This window comes from Anolis sagrei, chromosome 5 (genome assembly GCF_037176765.1).
Source record: "Anolis sagrei isolate rAnoSag1 chromosome 5, rAnoSag1.mat, whole genome shotgun sequence".
Classification (NCBI taxonomy): Eukaryota; Metazoa; Chordata; class Lepidosauria; order Squamata; family Dactyloidae; genus Anolis; species Anolis sagrei.
The window spans coordinates 20,126,663-20,147,046 of record NC_090025.1 but is presented as its reverse complement, the minus strand read 5'-3'; the positions used below and the strand labels follow the sequence as shown (position 1 = coordinate 20,147,046).

General features: G+C 41.2%; 1 protein-coding gene and 1 pseudogene across 1 annotated transcript in view; both read left to right on the top strand.

Annotated features, from left to right (window-relative positions):
* The window catches only part of LOC132777014 (broad substrate specificity ATP-binding cassette transporter ABCG2-like), a 30,852-nt gene extending 10,719 nt beyond the window's left edge, over positions 1-20,133 (top strand). Inside the window, exons 8-16 of the mRNA XM_060779258.2 lie at positions 1,346-1,450; positions 2,390-2,631; positions 9,007-9,089; positions 11,065-11,154; positions 11,333-11,457; positions 13,086-13,240; positions 14,639-14,728; positions 16,947-17,032; positions 19,936-20,133. Of these exons, the coding sequence (XP_060635241.2) occupies positions 1,346-1,450; positions 2,390-2,631; positions 9,007-9,089; positions 11,065-11,154; positions 11,333-11,457; positions 13,086-13,240; positions 14,639-14,728; positions 16,947-17,032; positions 19,936-20,083 (1,124 nt within the window). The 3' untranslated portion in view covers positions 20,084-20,133. The remainder of the gene's footprint in view (positions 1-1,345; positions 1,451-2,389; positions 2,632-9,006; positions 9,090-11,064; positions 11,155-11,332; positions 11,458-13,085; positions 13,241-14,638; positions 14,729-16,946; positions 17,033-19,935) is intronic.
* Positions 16,709-16,870, top strand: LOC132777375 (U2 spliceosomal RNA; annotated as a pseudogene).
* Positions 20,134-20,384: the final 251 nt, after the last annotated feature.

Sequence of the window (20,384 nt, the reverse complement as noted above, 5' to 3'; positions counted from 1 at the left end):
TGGAGAGGTTTGGGGGAAATTCACCTTGATTTTTAGCCATTGTAGGTACTGGGATTTATAGTTCACACGCAATCAAAGAGTACTCTGGACCCCACCAACGATGGCCCTGGACTTAACTTGGCACACAGAACTATCATGACCAACTGAAAATACTGGAGGGGTTTGGGGGGAACTGACCTTCATTTCTGGAAGTTGTAGTTCACTTACATCCAGAGACCACAACTGATGACGGATCTGACCAAACTTGGCACACAGAACCCCTATGACCAACTGAACCAACTGGAGGGATTTGAGGGGACTGACCCACCATGGTGGGAGCTGTAGTTTATTCTGCAGCCAGAGATCACACCGAACCCCCCTCATGATTCATCTCAAGCAAACTTTCTCAACATGGCAAACTAAGTTGTGGGCTTTTGGCCTCATGTAAGCCGCACCGAGTCTCTTGGGGAGATGGTAGCAGGGTACAAATAAAGTTTTATTATATTATTATTAAGTACTGATGGAGTTTCAGGTGATTAACCTGGCATGATGTGAGTTGTAGTTCACCCACAACCTTATGCATTTTGTAAAATAAAAAATATGACTTTTAAAAACAACCTGGACAATGTTGGGTCCCCAAGCTAGTGTTAAATAAATGTGAGTTTATGTCTACATACGGTTTACAAACAAAGCCCTCTGCTAATATCTCATGAAATGAATTGGCAATTATGATCTTCTTTTAAAAAATTCAGACAGAGAAAGCTCTAAAGCTACGGCCTACGGGGATCAAAAAAAAAGAAGAAACAGTTTTTGTATCAGGGCATTGTGCAAACTTAGGGAGTGAAAAGTGCACAAAGCCTTCACTCCCCCGCAAGAAAAAAAATCTTTAAAAGCTCGTACAGGTTGAGTATGCTTTATCTGAAATGGCTAGGACCAGAAGAGGTTTGCGTTTTACATTTTTTTGGAATCTGGTATACCTGCATTTGCATACACATACATAATGAGATAGCTTGGAAATTGGACCCAAATTAAATGATGTTTCATAGACACCTTGTACAGTAGCTGGAAGGTAATTTTGTTCCATATGTTATTTTAAAAAAATAGTGCATGAAATAACATTTGTGTACATTGGATCTTAAGAAAGCAAAGGTGTAACTATCTCAGCTGTCCATGTCGATAATCTTGGATTTTGAAGTATTTCGAATTCTATATAAGGAATGCTCAGGCCGTAATTCTATTTTAATTGAGTTTAGTAATTAATTTGTAATTACTGTTGAAAATATTTATGAATCCTCTGGATGTTTTCATTAATTCTGCCTCAAGTAAAGGCTGTTTAAATCTATCCTTGTTTTTTTTTTTTTTACAGGTTTTGTCCATGAGCCTTTTGACAATCCTGCTGATTTTTTTCTGGATATCATCAATGGAGATTCAACTGCTGTAGAAATGAGTAAAACCTCTATTGACACTTTTGGTATGGATACTCAAACTACTTGAACTAGAGATGTGCTGTTAGACAAATGGAACGTATTTCTTGGTGCCAAACCAGATATATATGCACTTAATAAAAAAACAAATTGCGGGTTAAACTTCTGAGCAGCTGAACTTGCTGACCGAAAGGTCGGCATTTCAAATCCAGGGAGCAGGGTGAGCTCCCACTGTTAGGCCCAGCTTCTGCCAACCTAGCAGCTCAAAAACATGCAAATATGAGTAGATCAATAGTCCCTTCAAGGCATGGGGGTTCTGTGTGTGGGAAGTTTGGCCCAATTCTATCATTGGTGGGGTTCAGAATGACAACTCCCAAATGTCAAGGTCTGTTTTCCCCAAACTCCACCAGTGTTCCCGTATGGGCATATTGAGGATTTGTGCCAAGTTTGGACCAGATCCATCATTGTTTGAGTCCACAGTGCTCTCTGGATATAGGTGAGCTACAACTCCAAAACTCAACGTCAATGTCCACCAAACCCTTTCAGTCTTTTCTGTTGGTCATGGGAGTTCTGTGTGCCAAGTTTGGTTCAATTCCATCATTGGTGGAGTTCAGAAAGTTATTTGATTGTAGGTGAACTAAAAATCCCAGCAACCACAACTCCCAAATGACAAAATCAATCCTCCTCCAACCACACCAGTATTCAAATTTAGGCGTATCAGGTATTTGTGAATCCTACATATCAAATATTTACATTACGATTCATAGCAATTCTGAAGCAGCAACTGTTTGGGGTCACCAAAACCTGAGGAACTGTATTAAAGGGTCATGGTATTAGGAAGGTTGAGAAACACGGCTTTAGGGTATCTGGGCCCCACAAGGCATTCCTCAGTCTAAAAGCATTGAGATATACAGACTAAGAGATACATTTTGTATACAGCTTACTTACGTTGTCATAACTCAAATGTTCTTTGTCATCTGAAACAGAGATTGATAGGACCATAGAAGACCAGGATACCATTGCAGAAATACTGACTTTGAAGTTTTCCAAATGTGATTACTACAAGATGATGAGAGAAGACCTGGATCAGCTGTCCTTTGAAGTCACCCAAAAGGGTGAAGTTTATAAAGAGATTCCATACTCCACACCCTTTATTCATCAGCTCAAATGGTTGTCGATGCGCACCTTTAAAAATCTGATAGGCAACCCACAAAATTCCACTGCCCAGGTAACCCAAAGAGAACTGGCTTTAAAATTGCTAATAAGTAGTTCATATTGGAAAGCATATACATTTCATTTCAGGAAAAATGTATTTACAACGGTTACTATATTTGTTACTCTCTGTGATACAGTATGTATCTTTTTCTTCTCTTCCAAACCAGTTTATTTGGTTCTCTATTGAATGTTTAAATCACTTAAGTAACTTCTCCAAGATTTGCAAAGAACTATTAGGATTCTAGGTCCAGACAGAGCTAGAGATCTTTTACCCAGACTCAGTACTAGTCATTTTCTATAGTGATTTCTTAAAAAGAAAACCTTTATAGTTTTACATTGTTTCATACTAGAATACATGTGTAAGGTACTGATATATATTTCTATAAAGAGGGCGAGAACATTGAATGGATAACCAGCCAGTGCTCTTCAGTTAGTGGGTTGAATTGCACCTTGAACCTAAGATGGGTCACAGTAGCAGCTCAACCACCATGAAAATGTATGGTAAATTTTTCAAGAATTGGATAATATAAGAGTATGATGGGGCTGGAAGTAGGTCCTCTATCTGGAAAGGATGGAGATGTAGGGATAAATGACTCAAGGGTCTGTGTATAGGGAGCACTTGGAAATGTTATTGAACTATTGGAGATTAGTCTTTTCCAATCAAGTAGGTTCTTGGAGTTGCAGAGATAAAGCGCTGCCTTTAAACCATCCATGGGCCAACTTTGGCTTTCCAGATGTTTTGGACTCTAACTTCCAAAATTCCTAACAGCTTACTGACTCGGCGATGAATCCAAGAGAACTCCCAAGCTGCGAACCTGTGTCTTCAGAGGGAGTGTAACTCCGTCCAGCACAGGCTGTAACCCTATACCCTGTTCAGCTTTGCAACTGACCAGGAGTTCCTCTGTCTTGTCTGGATTCAATTTCAATTTGTTTGCCCTCATCCAGACCATCACAGGTACCAAGCACTGGTTCAGGACCTGAACAGCCTCCTTAGTAGCAGGTGAAAAGGAGTAACAACGTTGAACTTCATCTGTGGACAGATAACATTGAACTTCAAAACTCTGGATGATCTCTTCCAATGGCTTCATGTAGATGTTAAACAACATGGGGGACAGTACTGAGCCCTGTGGGACGCCACAAGACAATGGTTGTGAGGCCAAGCAGGTGTCCCTCAACAACACCTTCTGGGAACGATCCTCCTGGAAGGACTGGAGCCACTGCAAAACAGTACCTCTAAGACTCATTCCTCTGAGGCGTCCCAGAAGGATACCATGGTCAACAGTATTGAAGGCCACCGAGAGGTCGGGTAGAACCAATAGGGACACACTCTCTCTGTCCAGTTCCTGGCGTAGATCATCCACTAAGACCAAGGCTGTTTCAGTTCCATGCCCTGTCTAAAGCTAGACTGCGATGGATCCAGATAATCAGTTTCCTCCAAGAACATCTGGAGTTGTGAGGCCACCACACATTCCATGACTTTGCTCAAGAAGGGGAAATTGGAAACTGGCCAATAGTTGTTCAATTGAGTGGAGTCCATTGATTTTTTTTCAACAGCAGTTTTATTGCAGATTCTTTTAAGCTGGCTGGAATATTGCCTTCCCGAAGGGAGACGTTAACCACCACCTTCACCTATTTTGCCAAACACCCTCTGGCTTCTTCTATCAGCCAGGATGGGAGGGATCTAGGATGCATGTGGTTGGCCTCACTTCTCCAAGGATCTTGTCCACATCCTTGAGCTGCACCACTTGAAATGAATCCATCAAAACCGGACAAGCAGGTGCTCATGTTACATCCTCAGAGACTGCCATTAACATGGTGTCCAGATCAGAGCAGATCAGAGCGAATTTGTCTGCAAAAAACTGAGTTAATGCTTCATAGCGGGCTACCGAATGGTCAGGGATCTCATCTTGTGAGGTGGGGTTTAACAAACCTCTGACCATTCAGAACAGCTCTGTTGGACAGTTCTTTGTGGACACTGGGTTGGATGCAAAGAGATATATTTTTGCGGCATCGAATGCCCTTAGATAGAGACACTGCTGTGCTCGGTCTGACTCGTTATGCTGTGAATACCACATGCACTCTAGTTTCCTCTGCATTCACTACATCACTGCCAGCTCCTCATTGAACCAAGGAGATGGTTTAGCTCTGCTACTCGAGGTGGGATGTTCTGGAGCAATCATGTCTATTGCCCTAGTCTTCTCCCTATTCCAGAGAGTGACCAGAGCATGAACATGATCACCTACCATTTATGGTGAGGTTGCTATTCCATCAACAATATTCAAATAACAGACCAGACACCTTCTGAATATGGAAGGGACCATCAAGCAACAAATCTTATTTATTTATTTGCCATATTTATACCCCACCCTTCTCAACCCTGACAGGAATTCAAGGCAGTTTTCCACATAGGCAACTATTCAATGCCTTAAAAAGATAAAATTAAAACAAATATTTAAATTAAGATTAAAATTAAAACGCATTAAAATGGTTAAAAACATTGCAACCCTTATTAAAAACCAATCATAATCCAATAGTCATTGTACATATTCCATATCCTTCTATTGCACTTCTCCAAAGGCTTGATCCCAAAGCCATGTTTTCACTCTCTTTCTGAAGACCAAGAGGGAGGGGGCTGATCTAATGTCACTGGGGAGGGAATTCCAGAGCCAAAGGACCACCGCTGAGAAGGCCCTGTCTCTCGTCCCCACCAATTGTGTCTGGAAGCAAGTGGGACCAAGAGCAGGATCTTAATCTCTGAGGTGGTTCATAGGGGTAGATGTGTTCAAACAGGTAAGCTGGGCCTGAACCATTTAGGTCTTTATAGGCTAAAGCCAGCACTTTGAATTGTGCTCGGTAGCAAACTGGCAGCCAGTGGAGCTGACATAACAGAGGGGGTTGTATGCTCCCTGTACTCCTCTCCAGTGAGCAATCTGGCTGCTGCCCGTTGGACTATTTGAAGCTTCCAAACAGTCTTTAAAGGCAACTCCATGTAGAGCACGTTTCAATAGTTTATTTGGGATGTCTTAGGACCCAGACAGCAGGCATTCTCCTTGCAGAGCTCTCAGTATTTCTAATCTCAGCATTTTATGCAAGCTTTGCTTCCAGCAAGATTTTTCAAGGAATTTTGGAAGTAATAATAACTTTCAAAAAATCCCCATAGTGATGGCTAATCATCTATTCAGAGCCTGTGAAGTTTAAAAGCTTTCCATGTGTGTTGATATTATGAGGATCTCTATTAATTGCTTTGTAAAAGCTTGACCTTGTGACAAGAATTATGAATTTTAAGCGTTTATAATCTTCCAGGGTTAATGGACATGACTTTTTTCTCACAATCGTTTCAATCTCCCTAACCTCATTACGGATGGATTTTGGGTGCATTCTTGAAAAATACCCACGTTTCCTTAAGGCCTCCCCCTGACCTTGTTTTCAATAATCTTCTTAAATTAGTCTTGATATGATCTTTGTTTCCCACTTCAATTGGCTTAGCAGTCGAATTATCCTTGACATTTTGTCCTTTCAGCCGGTCCTTAGCACTACGGTACCATGGATCAAATGTGCTTTGGAGCGTTAACAGGTCAAGCAACCCCTTTTGCCTAAACACTCCTGAACAGCCTGTTACCATTATGTGGGCAGAGATTTTCTTCACTTTTTGCTCCTTCTTCAGCAAGCATTGTGCTCAGTTTTCAATAGGTTTCATCATTGTCACTTGTTCTGCACATTCATCTAGGAGTGGTCAGTCCCCTTCAAACTCAGTGGGACTGATTTCAGTGTAAAAATGCACATAATTATCTGTAAGCAGACATTCAGAGAAGTACTCCTATGTAAGTACAGGTTGAGTATCTCTTAGCCAAAATGTTTGGGATGAGAAATGTTTAGGATTTAGGATTTTTTGAAAAACATGTATTTGCATATACATTAAGCTTGTTTGATCAAGAAAAAAATTGGTTCTAAACTCGCTTCGTTTCCAGGGGGTGCCAGCGTTTCGAATTTCCTAGGACTTCCGAAATTTAAGATTTCAAAATTTCGAAATTTACAAAATTTCGTTAATTACGAATTGATTCGTTAATGGCGGACGTGATTGCGCAAAGCGCAAAAAACACTTCCAAACGGGACAGGGGGATCTTCTGAAGCTTTCCTTTCCTGACCGGAGTTAGCAAGTAAAAGTTCTTTGTGCCAACAGATTTGTAACTAGGGTGCTGTATCTCAAAGGTTTTGGCCCCTGTTTGGCCAAACTGACCAGAGTTAACAAGTAAAATATCTTTGTGCCAACAGATTTGCAACTACACTAATGTGAATAATAAAAATAAGAATAATAAGAAAAATTATAATAAAGAAAATTCCTCTTCCCCTCCCAACCCTCCCAACCCTCTTCGCCTGTGGCACCCACAGGCAGGCATGCACAGCCACAGCAAGGCCCAGTCAGGCACCTCCAACCTCCCAACACCAGCACCCCAAAAAGCTGCAGCACTCCCAAGCCCTTCTTCCACCCTCGCTTTCCTGCCTGGAATGGGGCCACGCAGCACGCGCAGCCGCTTTTAAACCCCAATGGCCGCCCATTCCAAACCACACCCCACTACCTGGCTTCTCCTAATTGGCTACCAGCACTCCGAGCATCCCTGGATCTATTACATCATTTCTGAACCTGGCAGAAGTCGTTTCCAAAATGGCGGAATTGGCTTCGATATGGGCAGAACAGTTCCGGGATCCAGAAACGGGTTGATATTGCTTAAAAAACAAAAACAAAGAAATAACGAGTAATGAGGGTAACGAAATGGATCAAACAACCCTAATATACATGCATCAGATATCAGAGACACATGTCGAAACACACAAGTCATTTGTATTTCATGAACACATAGCAGGAAGGTCATTTTTTAATAACTTTGTGCATGAAAAATAAAATAAAATACTTTATTTATATTCCACCCTATCTCCCCAAGGAGACTCAGGGTGGATTCCAACATACAATGGCAAATATTCAATGCCTCTATAGTAAAGGTAAAGGTAAAGGTTTTCCCTGACATTAATAAGTCTAGTCATGTCTGACTCTGGGGGGTGGTGCTCATCTTCATTTCTAAGCCAAAGAGCTGGCGTTGTCCATAGACATATCCTAGGTCATGTTGCCGGCATGACTGCATGGAATGTCATTACCTTCCTGCCAAAGTGATCTCACATTTGCAAGTTTTTGAGCTGCTACATTGGTAGAAGCTGGGCCTAACAGCAGGAGCTCACCCCACTCCCCAGATTTGAATCGCCAACCTTTTGGATCAGCAAGTTCAGCAGGTCAGCGGTTTAACTCACTATTCCACCAGGGGACCTCAATGTCTCCACAAACAGACAAATATCAACATAATAATCCCAGAGGAACCCCACATATCAAAACAACATAAGAGCCTAACATCAATAAATTAAACCCACCATAATCAAACAAAAATTGTATAATGGCATAAAACAAAGAAATATTCACCTTGATTTATAGAAATGAATGATAGTTCACCAAGTTGTGCAGGTTGGTTGTATAGCCAGTGATTGTAACGGGGCTAGCATAAACTAGATTGAGTCCAGGTACTAAATGGTACTCAACCAGAGGTTCTGGTAGTGATCTCTCAGTGTCTAATCCACTTCCTCTCCGCATAACCATCAAAACACAAAGGTGTCACCTATGCAGACAGTTTTGGAATTCCAGATAAAGGATACTTAACCTGCCTTATGTTTTTTTCTGGAAATAGGTCTAACAGTTGCATTCCTTTGTTTTCATGTCTTCAAAATACCTGTTGTGTTCTGAAATCAAACAATCATTAAGCAATTTTGCCACAGCAAAAACAGGAGAGAGCTCTTGTACTTTCAATGGCTAGAAGTAGGAATTTCAGCAGGTGTGGCTTGTGCATTAGTTGTGTGACCTGCAGAAACTCCTGTTTCTACATAACCATTCAAGATACAGGGTCCCACTCCAATGATCCCTTTGGAAACCCTTGCTTTCTGCAGTTTACCTTTCGGGTGCTAAGGTGAAATGTTTTCTCTTATAAACCAAACCAGTTTGAAAGTTGTTACTCTTGTGGTTTTGAATGCTAGCAATTGCTTGAGGACCAACTTTGGACTAAGAAATTGGGTGTCTTTCTCTTCATCCCAGTCTGGTCCCTGTCATTAATGCTTGAGAAGTCCAGCATGTTAGGGCTAACAGTCGCATGACTAGTATTCACTTCCATTGCAGGCAAAGGCAGATGTGGTCATTTTGGTCTATCATTTTGGTTTCCTGAGAGAGAGCACAATAAACTGGAGTTATAATATTTAATCTGCAGCTGTAACATTTAATTTCCTAACCTCCCCCTCCCATTGCTCAGCACGGCATGTCTTTGTAACCTGAAGTATTTTATCCCTTCCTTCCTAGCTGGCTATTATCACTGGTATGGCAATAATTTTTGGAGCCGTTTATGCTGGAGTTAAAAATGATATGGCTGGCATTCAAAATAGGTCAGTAAATATTAGGAATGCATTGTAAAAGTTAATTTTCTCTTAGTCGCTTTAGTGTCTGCAAAAAAGATTTTTGGGGAAAGATTAGCATGCTTTATAGTCCAGCGTGAGACTTAGGGAGGGTATTTTTTCCGGTGTATTGGTTTGAGTCAGAAAAACTATCCTGTTTTTTTCCAGTCTTTTGGAACAAAGTGAATAATTTCCAGTTGTTTATGATGAGACATCTTTAGAATTTCCTTTGACATATTTGTCAAAGTTTTAAACACCTAGTTCAGCGTTTACTAACATAGTGCCTTGCAGCTGTGTGGAATGATAACTCCCATCACTGGTTATGTACTGAGCAGTAATGAGGACTGTACAAGCTTGGCAGGGCTAACTTACTGATTTTGGGTTTATTTTATCTGGCACATTGACTTTTTCTGGACTCCTCTATCATTGAACCAACTGCAATATACATAATTTTACCATTATATTTTGGGTCTGACTACTTGGTTTTAAGCTGCCTTAGGAGTTTTACTGACATCCTTATCTCACTGCATTGTTATAGCACAATATTCCACTCTTAACAGTTTAGTGTGATAAAGAGAGACAGCACTAAGGCATAAGTAAATAGTCATTACACATAGCTCCTTACCACTGAGGGTGCATTTGCACTGTAGAATCAATGGAGTTTGACACAATGATTGTTGGGTTTCATCCCTGGACTGCACAAGTCTCCGGTCCTCAATGGGTAGACTAGATAGGATTAGAGTGAGGGATTCCTCCCTCCACATTCCTATGCATGCTTGCCTCTATCTCCTCCCCACTTTGAAAATGTAGCAATGAAATCTCCTTGAGGGATGGGGTCACTTCCTCTTTAAAGGTATTTTTACTATCCTGAGTTTGGCCATGTGGTCATTCTCCATTTTGGCCCTCCTCTCTTCTGCTTTTGCCTTCCTTCCAGTTAGGACATATTTTTGTCATTCTCCAGACAAAATGTAGCTGCATGTATACTTTTGATATTTTATCCTTGTACCTTCCTTAGAAGATAGCTTAGTAAGCTAGTTAGCTCCAAGATCCTTTTCTATCTAGAATGGATTTCTTTTTTACTTCAGTAAATATATATAGAACCTAAACTTGTGACTGCAATCTTGTGCCATCCTGTTGAATTGAAGCTAATGCTGATTTGCCACACATACGTTTCTGCTGGTTATGAAGTGTACTTCTGGCACTCTGCTATATTTTTGGTGGAATCACCCCAAGGGAGGGTTATTTTGAGCCTAACAGCTCTGATTCTCAACAATTTTAATTTCAATGGCTCAGTGCTCTAGAATCCTCGTAACTGTAGTTTGGTGAGACATCAGCAGTATTTTTGCACAAGACTTTGTAAAATCACAACTCCTATGATTCCATGCGAAATGACATTAATTCTATAGTGTAGATCAGGCATGGGCAAACTTCAGCCCTCCAGGTGTTTTGGACTTCAACTCCCACAATTCCTGATAGCTGTTAAGTTGGCTAGGGAGTTGACGTCCAAAACACTTGGAGGGCCGAAGTTTGCCCATGCCTGGTGTAAAAGCACCCTGAAAAGCATATGTGTAAAGCTAAGCCCAGCATCAACGTCCTTCTGAATGTGAGAACTGTATGTGGACATCCTCGTCAGTAGAACCTGGAAAGAGTCCTTGTATCATCTTGTTCAAAACTGAGAAGCCTTTGACTCTTCAAATGCTTTGGAGTACAACTCCTACAGTCCTTGGCCATGTGTTGGCTGGGCTTTCTGGAAGTTGTTAATTAAACCTTATAAATGTCTCACTTGATTTTGCCACTCCTAGCATCCATGTTCTAGTTCAGCTTTCTCCAACCTGAAACTTCCAATCCTAATTTGCCTCCTTGCAATGTGATGTTACCAGATACAGTCCCATTAAATGTTTGTGCCCCATTTTTTTGTTTCTTTTTTGAACTTCAACATTTCTGTGGGTATTCTTTTTTTTTCTAGAGTCGGTGCTTTCTTCTTCATGACGACCAGTCAGTGTTTGAATAGTATTACGACTGTTGAACTTTTTATCACAGAGAAAAGGCTATTTATGTAAGTAACTATGCAGCTTGGAAAAGAAAGACACTTGAGTAGTGAGTTTATAAGGAGAGTTTAGGTCAATGCAGCCACAAATGTGCCCTACCTCCACATTTCTCCTATTTTATTTATCACTAATTTAAAAGCAATTGTTCAAAGAGTTGAATGATGATTTACCTCTGTGATGTTGCAGGCATGAATATATCGGTGGCTACTATAGAGTGTCTGCATATTTCTTCTCAAAGATCATAGCTGACATGATGCCCATGAGGACTTTGCCAGGCATTATCATCACCAGCTTAAATTATTTCACAATAGGTAAGTATGCACTCAAAGGGAAATATTATTTCCTCTTCAATATAGGGATATTAAATACATTCTTTTCATTCTCTTTTTAGCCTCCAAAGTATTTTTTACTGTAAATTAGATGGAAGTTTAATTCTAGACCATACGAGTAAAACAGAAACACAACAGAGTCAATGTAGTATAGTCGTCTCAGTACTGGTATGTGACTCTGGAGTTTGAATCTCAACTCAACTATGGAAACCCACTGAGGATTTCATCAGACGGAGCTGGGGAAAATGGGGAAATGGGGGAAATCATCTTCTATGCGTGGCATTTCATGGGGTTCCATCTTTAAAGAAGATGGAGAATTTACTCACGCACTTCATCCCTGAAATGTCTTAGAAGTGTGTGGAAATGGAAGAGGACTTGCATCTGATGAGGTCGCTGCTGTTTGCCAGTTGCCAACATAGTGTTGTAGTCCAGCCTTTGATTGTGCCTGTACCTGATCTCACTTGGGATTCTGGGCCTCTTAGGCAGCCTGATGTTGACAGTGGGGATTCTGGGATTGCAGATGAGCAAGAGAATCGGGAGATTTTAAGCTCTGAAAATGAGAGCTCTTCCAGAAAGGCAGTTCCCTTGAGATGCAAGGTCAGAGGCAGAAATGAGCTCAAGGTAGGAATATGCAAGGGAGGAAAAGACAACTCCAGGTGGAGGAGCTAATGAGCAATGGTTAGATAAAAGATTAATGTTCCATCAACATAGGGTATCTCGTGAAGCACAGCGAAGGTCAGCTTGCCTATTAATGAAGAAGCCCTTATCAGTCTGGTTTTCTGTCTATATTAGAAAGGCCAGCAGAGTATTCCCTCAGTCCAGACAACGTTGATTTTGGAGCCAAGTCAAGTCTTCCAAGGGATTTTTAGTTCCATGTTGCTTCGTGTTCACGCTTCCTGATTAAATGTTTCATGTGTCATGTTCCTGTGGACTGTTCTTGTGTTGAATATTTGGACATCACCTGCTTATACATTCCTGCACTGCCTCTGAAAAATCCCGCAAATCTCTTGGGAAGGCAGGTGGACAAATGTCAGTGTGCTGGAAGAAGCAAAGACCACCAGCATTGAAGCGATGGTCCTCCACCATCAACTCCACTGAACCAGCCACATTGTCCGGATGCCCGACCACCGTCTCCCAGAGCAGTTGCTCTACTCCGAACTCAAGAACAGAGGTGGTTCCCAGCCTTGGAGTGCAACACATAGTGACTTCCAAATCTGTGAAACTACAATTTCCATCTTGGCCCAGGGGCTATGCAATTGTTCTTTTCAATAACAAAAACAAGGCATGTTCTTCAATCTCCCGATGCCTTCCGTATTGTCTGGCAATAATGGGAATTGTAGTCCAACACACCAGGAAGGCATTGTGTTGGAAATATATGCCTTATATTTCCAGAGCCACAAAAATGATGAGCCTTGCAGCGTTTGCAGTAAACTGCCCAAAGCAAATGATGATGTTTAACCTGGAAACCCTCATCAAATGCCGTGGTATTAAATTATCAGTAGACGTATGCAGAACCACACAGTTATTATGTAAATATTCTCCTATGCAGAAATGTTCATCCTGAATATATGCATTTCATTTAAATGTTAATGTTAATTTTATCTTTTTAGGTTTCAAGCCAAAGGTAGAGTCCTTCTTTATCATGATGGCCACACTTATATTAGTAGCCTATGCAGCCAGTTCTCTGGCCCTCGCAGTAGCAACAGGACAAAGCGTTACATCGGTTGCAAATCTCCTCATAAACATTTGCTTCATGTTTATGATTGTGAGTTGTGATGACATTATTTGAATATTTTGAACATTATCTTTTTTTAAAAGGAAGTAACTGCTCCTATAATTTTCATTGTATTTTGTTATGCATCTGTGATCCTATTTTTAAGAATGTGTGTGTTGTAATTTGTTTTGTGTGCTGGTTGTGAGTCCTTTTGCACCTTTCCCAAGAAGGGTTGGATATGAATAAAAATAATACATGGATAAAGAGAAAGTTTATCCATCTGCTTAATGTAGGCTAAGGGTGCATCTACATTGTAGAATTAATGCAGTCTGACACCACTTTAACTGCAATGGTTAAATGCTATGTAATGTTGGGAGTCGTAGTTTAACAGACTACATTAATTCTGCAGTATTTATTTATTTATCATATCAGGAGTGAAACAAACAGTTGCACTATATTATTTAAAAAAACAAAAAAAAAAACTCCTTCCAAGTCGCTCGGTTTTCTTTGTGCCCAGAGGGAATCCCTCATTTGGTATCAGCCATTGATTGAGGTTCTGGGTTTTAACTTCCCACTTTTGGACTCTCACTTGCTGAGGTGTTCCAGCGAGTGTCTCTGTAGATCATAGAAAATTATTTAGGCGTTGGCATGTTGGTTGATATCCGAATAGGGGATGGGCTGGAGATGTCACTGCCTTGGTCCTTTCATTATTGGCTGCTACTTCCCGGCAGATGTCAGGTGGTGCAATATCGGCTAAACAGTGTAATTTCTCCAGTGGTGTAGGGCGCAGATACCCCGTGGCAATGTAGCATGTCTCATTAAGAGCCATATCCACTGTTTTAGTGTGGTGAGATCTGTTCCACAGTGGCCATCCATACTCAGCAGCAGAGTAGCAAAGCACAAGGGCAGATGCCTTCACTGTATCTGGTTGTGATCCCCAAGTTGTGCCAGTGTAGATGCACCTTTACTTAGAATTACAGCTTTCATTACTGTCAGATGTCAGACTTTTGTAAAGCTATTGGATCTTAATTGCACATTCAGATATAAGGCACTCCAAAATCCTTTGCACTACAACAATGTTTCTGCAGAGGAAGGAAAATAAATAAATTCTTTCATGTCAGGAACAACTTGGGAAACGGCAAGTTGCTTCTGGTGTGAGAGAATTGGCCATCTGCAAGGACGTTGCCCAGGGTATGCACTGATGTTTGATGTTTTACCATCCCTGTGGGAGGCTTCTCTCATGTCCCTGCATGGGGAACTGAAACTGACAGAGGGAGCACAACCCATCCTTCCCGAATTTGAACCACTGACCTCTCGGTCAGCAGTCCTGCTGGCACAAGGGTTTAACCCATTGTGCCACTGGGGGCTCCAGCAATGTGGTGATGAGAAGAAATTCAAGAGAGAACAGAGTTTTATTCTGTATCACTCCAAACCTTTCTTTGTTTGCAGGTTTTCTCTGGCTTGCTGGTAAATCTTCTAACCATTTCACCTTGGTTGATGTGGCTGCAGTATCTCAGCATCCCTCGCTACGGCTACAATGTAAGCACTCAGTATTTTTTCTCTCTTTAAAATGGTGAGTTGTTGTACAAAGTTCTAAACATGACGTCAAATGATGTCCTCCAAGTCCAAGTTATTATGAAGGGCTGTCAAGTCGGTATCTATTTCCGGTGGTCCTATGAATGAGAGACCTCCTCTAAGACACCCTGCTTAGCACTTTTCTGAGATTTTGCAAAACTTGGGTCTGTATCTTCCTTGTTTGAGTCTTAATGCAGTTTGACACCATTTTAATTGCCGTGGCTCAAGACTGTGGAATCCTGGGATCTGTAGTTTGGTGAGCCACCAGCAATCCTTGGCAGAAACATCAAAATACTTCCTCTGCCAACTCCCATGATTCCATGGATGCATCAATACAGTCATGATTTGTTTTATTGTGTTTGCTTTATGTAACGGCATCAAATTGTTGCCAAGTGTAAGCTGACCTGAGTCCCTCTTCGGGGGTTGAGAAAGATGGGGTAAAAATTGTAGAATTAAATGATTTTAAGATCCTTTTATAGATCATAAAGTATGAGGAGGTCCACAAATCCGTTTTGAAAGTGTATTCAGTAGAAAGACAGGGAAGTAAAACAGTTGAAGGTATTACATTGTCTTCCTCTTTTGTAAATCACAATTCCTTAATATTTTTACTTGGTCTTCAGTCACTTGTAACACTTCTAAATGCAGGTGGTGGTAGCAAATATGTTATTTTTCAGAAATGCACACAGTATTAAAATTTCCCATGGAAGGCTTTCCAAAAAAGCTGAGGATTTTCCAGTTTTGTAACCAAAATCATCCTCAATATCTAACACTGACATCTAGTGGTTAGAAACCGGCATGTTTTGCACAGCGTGTGTGTTCATTATTAGAGCCGTAGCAAACTACTGGAAGTGAGAGCGAGCCCTCTGCAATGGAAAACAGGCACACTAGCAAGAGAGAGAGCAGCCTGGGGGGGGGGGGGGGGAAGGCGGGGCTTCGGAGCAAGCCCGAGCGCAAGCTTCCTGTAGTTTGCTGTGGCACGAGCGTATGCTCGCAACGCTGCCCTAGCAAAGGGAAATAGGCGGAGAAAGAGGCGGAGCATCAATCGTGCTGGCTTAGTTTGCTCTCGCAAAATTCTAGTTTGCTACGGCTCTAAAAACCAAATTCCCCTTCAGTAGCCCTGGATATTATAGAATCACGCACCGTTTGCTCCCCAAAGCAAATGATGATGTTTAACCTGGAAGTCCTCATCAAATGCCGTGGTATTAAATTAGCTCTGTGGCAGCTAAACAAAAATGGAATGGCTCCAAGTTAATGTGGGCCAATACTCTTGACCCCAGTCTGGTTGCTCCAAATTATCCCCCAGAATCTGGAGCAAACTGTGACTTTGGGCCTTTGTAAGCTGCTGGCCTGGTTTTGAGACAGACCTGGATGCAACTATTTACATATTCTGTCTTCTCCATGCTTGGCAACCCCAGGGACCCTGGATGACAATTGCTGTCCCCCTTCCATTCTTGTCATAATGATGGCCAGTGGGCACGACTTAGCTAGTGTCCATGGCTCATTGCCTGGAGTGATGATGGCTGGAGCAATGAGGCCACTTGTTCATTCCAGGCAACTCTGGTGACATTCCTAACAACAAGCAACAGATGATAGCCATGTTGCGCCCACTTGGCCATAAAAACCTTAATCTTGATCAGGTCACCTTCTTTCCATCTCAGAGGAATGCAGTGGCAAACCTCTGAATAAACCTAGCCAAGAAAATCCCAAGGTAGTTTTGATTTAGGATTGCTGTAAGTTGGAAATGTCTTGGTGGCACACAATAAAAGCAATCACTTCGCTGTTGCACATTGCACTCCTCTGGCACACAGAGGTGAACTAGTCTTGGTGGTCCCTGTCTTTTGGACTAGGGGTGGCTCTGAGAAGTACAATTTGTAGTTTGTCATTGAATATATATATTTGGACTGCAGCTATAATTTTGCTCCTCTGTATATCATCAAATGAAAGTCATCTTCTCTGCCTTTTGGCTAAGATCAAGTGTAGTATCTATTATTATCAATTTGGTATTTGAGAACTATATATTAAATGAATTTTTGGGTCTGGGATGGAATAGGGGCTTGTTCCATCCATTACCAGTATTGTAGTGCCTCGAAGAATCGTGCACCAAAAAATAAAGGAAGGAAGAAAGAAAAGGAAAGCCATATTAGAAAATATAACAAAGTAATTCAGTTGTTTGTCTTCAAAGGCTCTGCAAGTCAATGAATTTATTGGGCTCAAGTTTTGTAGGGATCTCCCGCCAGGAGTCAATGCGTCATACGTCTCGCATGACCTGTAAGTATTTTTTTTATCACATTACAAAGTGTTGCCCACTCTTAAGCTAAGAATGGGTTCTGCATCTATATAGCTTTTAGTGCTAGTCCCTTGATTAACAACATTTTAAATTCATTTCTTAATATCGAAATCCAGTAATCTGCAGTGATCATAACTGACAGGATGACATTATCTTGAATACTTGACTTTGTCCTTTTACAAAAGCAGTAGCTGAGCATGTTCTACTTGTTCTTGATGACACTGGATGCATCTACATTGTGGAATTAATGCAGCTTAACACCACTTTAATTGGCACGGCTCAATGCCATGAGATTGTGGGAATTGTAGTGTACACTGTAGATACGCCCACTTGAATGTATAGGTTGAGTTATTTGAAAAAGGACAAATAGCAACAAGACAAAGGTTCTCCAAGTTAGAGATGACAAAGCCTAGAAAAAATATGGGGGGACTGGGGCAGGGACATTTTCATTCTATTTTTTCCCCCGAGGTCTCTTTTTGCTGCTGTTACTGAAAAAATGTACTATGGGATACTTTCTTCTAGAATTATGTATACAAAGTTTAGACCAAGAGATTAATATAGTTAGTCCCCTCAAATTATTTCTAAAAATTAGTTAAGAGAAAGACGTTTACGTTAGACTTTGTATTTATGATGATGATGTTTATTTATGCCTTGCTTTTTCTCTCCACAAGGAGACCCAAAGTAGCTTTGTAAGGCATTAGCCCACAGCAATTTCAGGTTTTGACTTCCTTTTTTATTTTTGTGAATGAGTATTCAATATGTCTTCTTGCCATTATGGGCAGATAGGGGAGACAAACTGGTTCCTTGAAGTTGAAACTGGCAGAAGTAAGGAGGTTCCTTACAATTCAGATCCAGAGTGTGTAACAAATACAGAAATGTAAAAAGTAGATCCAATCTACATGATCTCCTGTCCCTTTAAAAAAGATGCCATTATTAGATTAAAATAATTTTGACAGTGGTTTGAAATACTGTAATTTATTTATTTGCTGCATTTATAAACCGTCCTTCTCACCCCGAAGGGAACTCAGAGCAGATTACATATAAGGCACAATTTGATGCCACACAATTATACATCAGACAAAATAAACAATGCACTAAAACCAAGCACTAAAAACATCAAACATTAAAACTACTTTTTAAAATCACGTAATCTAATACCATAGTCAAAGGCCATTCCAATTGTCATTGTACTATTCCACATTCACTTATTGCATTGGGAGATTGCTATCCGAAAGCTTGATCCCACAATCACGTCTTCAGCTTTTTTCTGAAGGTCAGGAGGGAAGGGGCTGATTTTACTAAGGAGTTCCACAGCTGCAGGACCACCACTGAGAAGGCCTTGTCTTTCGTTCCCACCAGTAGTACCTGCGAAGGAGGTGGAACTGAGAGCAGGGCCTCCCTAGCAAATCTTAATGTCCAAGATGGTTCATAGAAGGAGATATGTTTGGATAGGTAAGCTGAGTTGGAACCATTCAGGGCTTTATAGGCTAAAGCCACTTTGAAATGTAGCAGACTGGCAGCCAGTGGAGCTAACGTAGCAGAGTTGTGTGCTCCATGTACGTTGCTCCAGTGATTAATCTGGCTGCCACCCGTTGGACTACTAGGAGCTTCTTAGCAATCTTCAAAGGTAACCCCATGTAGAGTGCATTGCAGTAATCTATTCGGGATGTAACAAGAGTGTGGACCTATGACCTAAAAATGTAATGTTTATTACATTATCCATGAGAGATCCTGAGTGATCATGGGATGGAATAGGCTGACAAAACCTTCACTGGATCTTATCATTTTTTCTCCAGAGATTTAAAGGTATATATTCTTCTATGTTGTTCATTCATTCAGTCGCTTCCGACTCTTCATGACCTCATGAACCAGCCCACGCCAGAGCTCCCTGTCGGCCGTCATCACCCCCAGCTTCTTCAAGGTCAAGCCAGTCACTTCAAGGATGCCATCCATCCATCTTGCCCTTGGCTGACCCCTCTTCCTTTTTCCTTCCATTTTCCCCAGCATAATTGTCTTCTCTAAGCTTACCCTGTCTTCTCATTATGTGGCCAAAATACTTCATCTTTGCCTCTAATATTCTTCCTTCCAATGAGCAGTCGGGCTTTATTTCTTGAAATATGGACTGGTTGGATCTTCTTGTGGTCCAAGGCACTCTCAGAACTTTCCTCCAGCACCACAGTTCAAAAAGCATCTATCTTCCTTTGCTCAACCTTCCCTATGATCCAGCTCTCATATCCATAGGTGACTACAGGGAATACCATTGCTTTTACTATGCAGATCTTTGTTGCCAATGTGATAGAATCATAGAATCATAGAATCAAAGAGTTGGAAGAGACCTCATGGGCCATCCAGTCCAACCCCCTGCCAAGAAGCAGGGATATTGCATTCAAATCACCCCAGACAGATGGCCATCCAGCCTCTGTTTAAAAGCTTCCAAAGAAGGAGCCTCCACCACACTCCAGGTCAGAGAGTTCCACTGCTGAACGGCTCTCACAGTCAGGAAGTTCTTCCTCATGTTCAGTTTGAAGCCATTGTTCCGCATCCTAGTCTCCAAGGAAGCAGAAAACAAGCTTGCTCCCTCCTCCCTGTGGCTTCCTCTCACATATTTATACATGGCTATCATATCTCCTTTTAGCCTTCTCTTCTTCAGCTAAACATGCCCAGCTCCTTAAGCCGCTCCTCATTGGGCTTGTTCTCCAGACGCTTGATGTCTCTACTCTTCACTATTCTTCTATACTGTTTGCCTTTTAACCTCCCATACCTTCTATCTCTTAATTATTCTTTTGAGAATTACACTAGGAATCTTGATTTACAGTAAATAGTAATAATAGTGTGCTTATGGGGCATTTCTAACAAAAATTGACTGCTGGTTTTAATTCCTTAGGTGCACTGGAGAACAATACCTGGCGAGTCAAGGCATTGATGCCAGTGATTGGGGAATGCTGCAGAATTATGTTGCACTTGCAGTCATGACAGTGATCTTCCTGGCAGTGGCATACCTGAAACTGAGATATCTAAAGAAATATACTTAAACAAGTAGAGTGCACATTCCTCCTCAAGACGGCAATGTACTGTTATAGGAAACGTGTAATATTTATAAAATAAGCTATTCATTAAAAAAATTTCTGATTGAATTATGTCCCCTTGTAGTGAATTTTATAGAACTTGTAACGGCAGGTATGAATCTGTTAACCATTATTGGAGCAGATGTGTTCCTGGGTATGGCTTCTTCAATAGAAAGTGTGCTACCAGAGACAGACGTTGCAAGGAAAGAATAGGTTACTACACTATGAGAAAGAAGAGCGTTTCTTTGACCACCCTCCACTTTTCTTA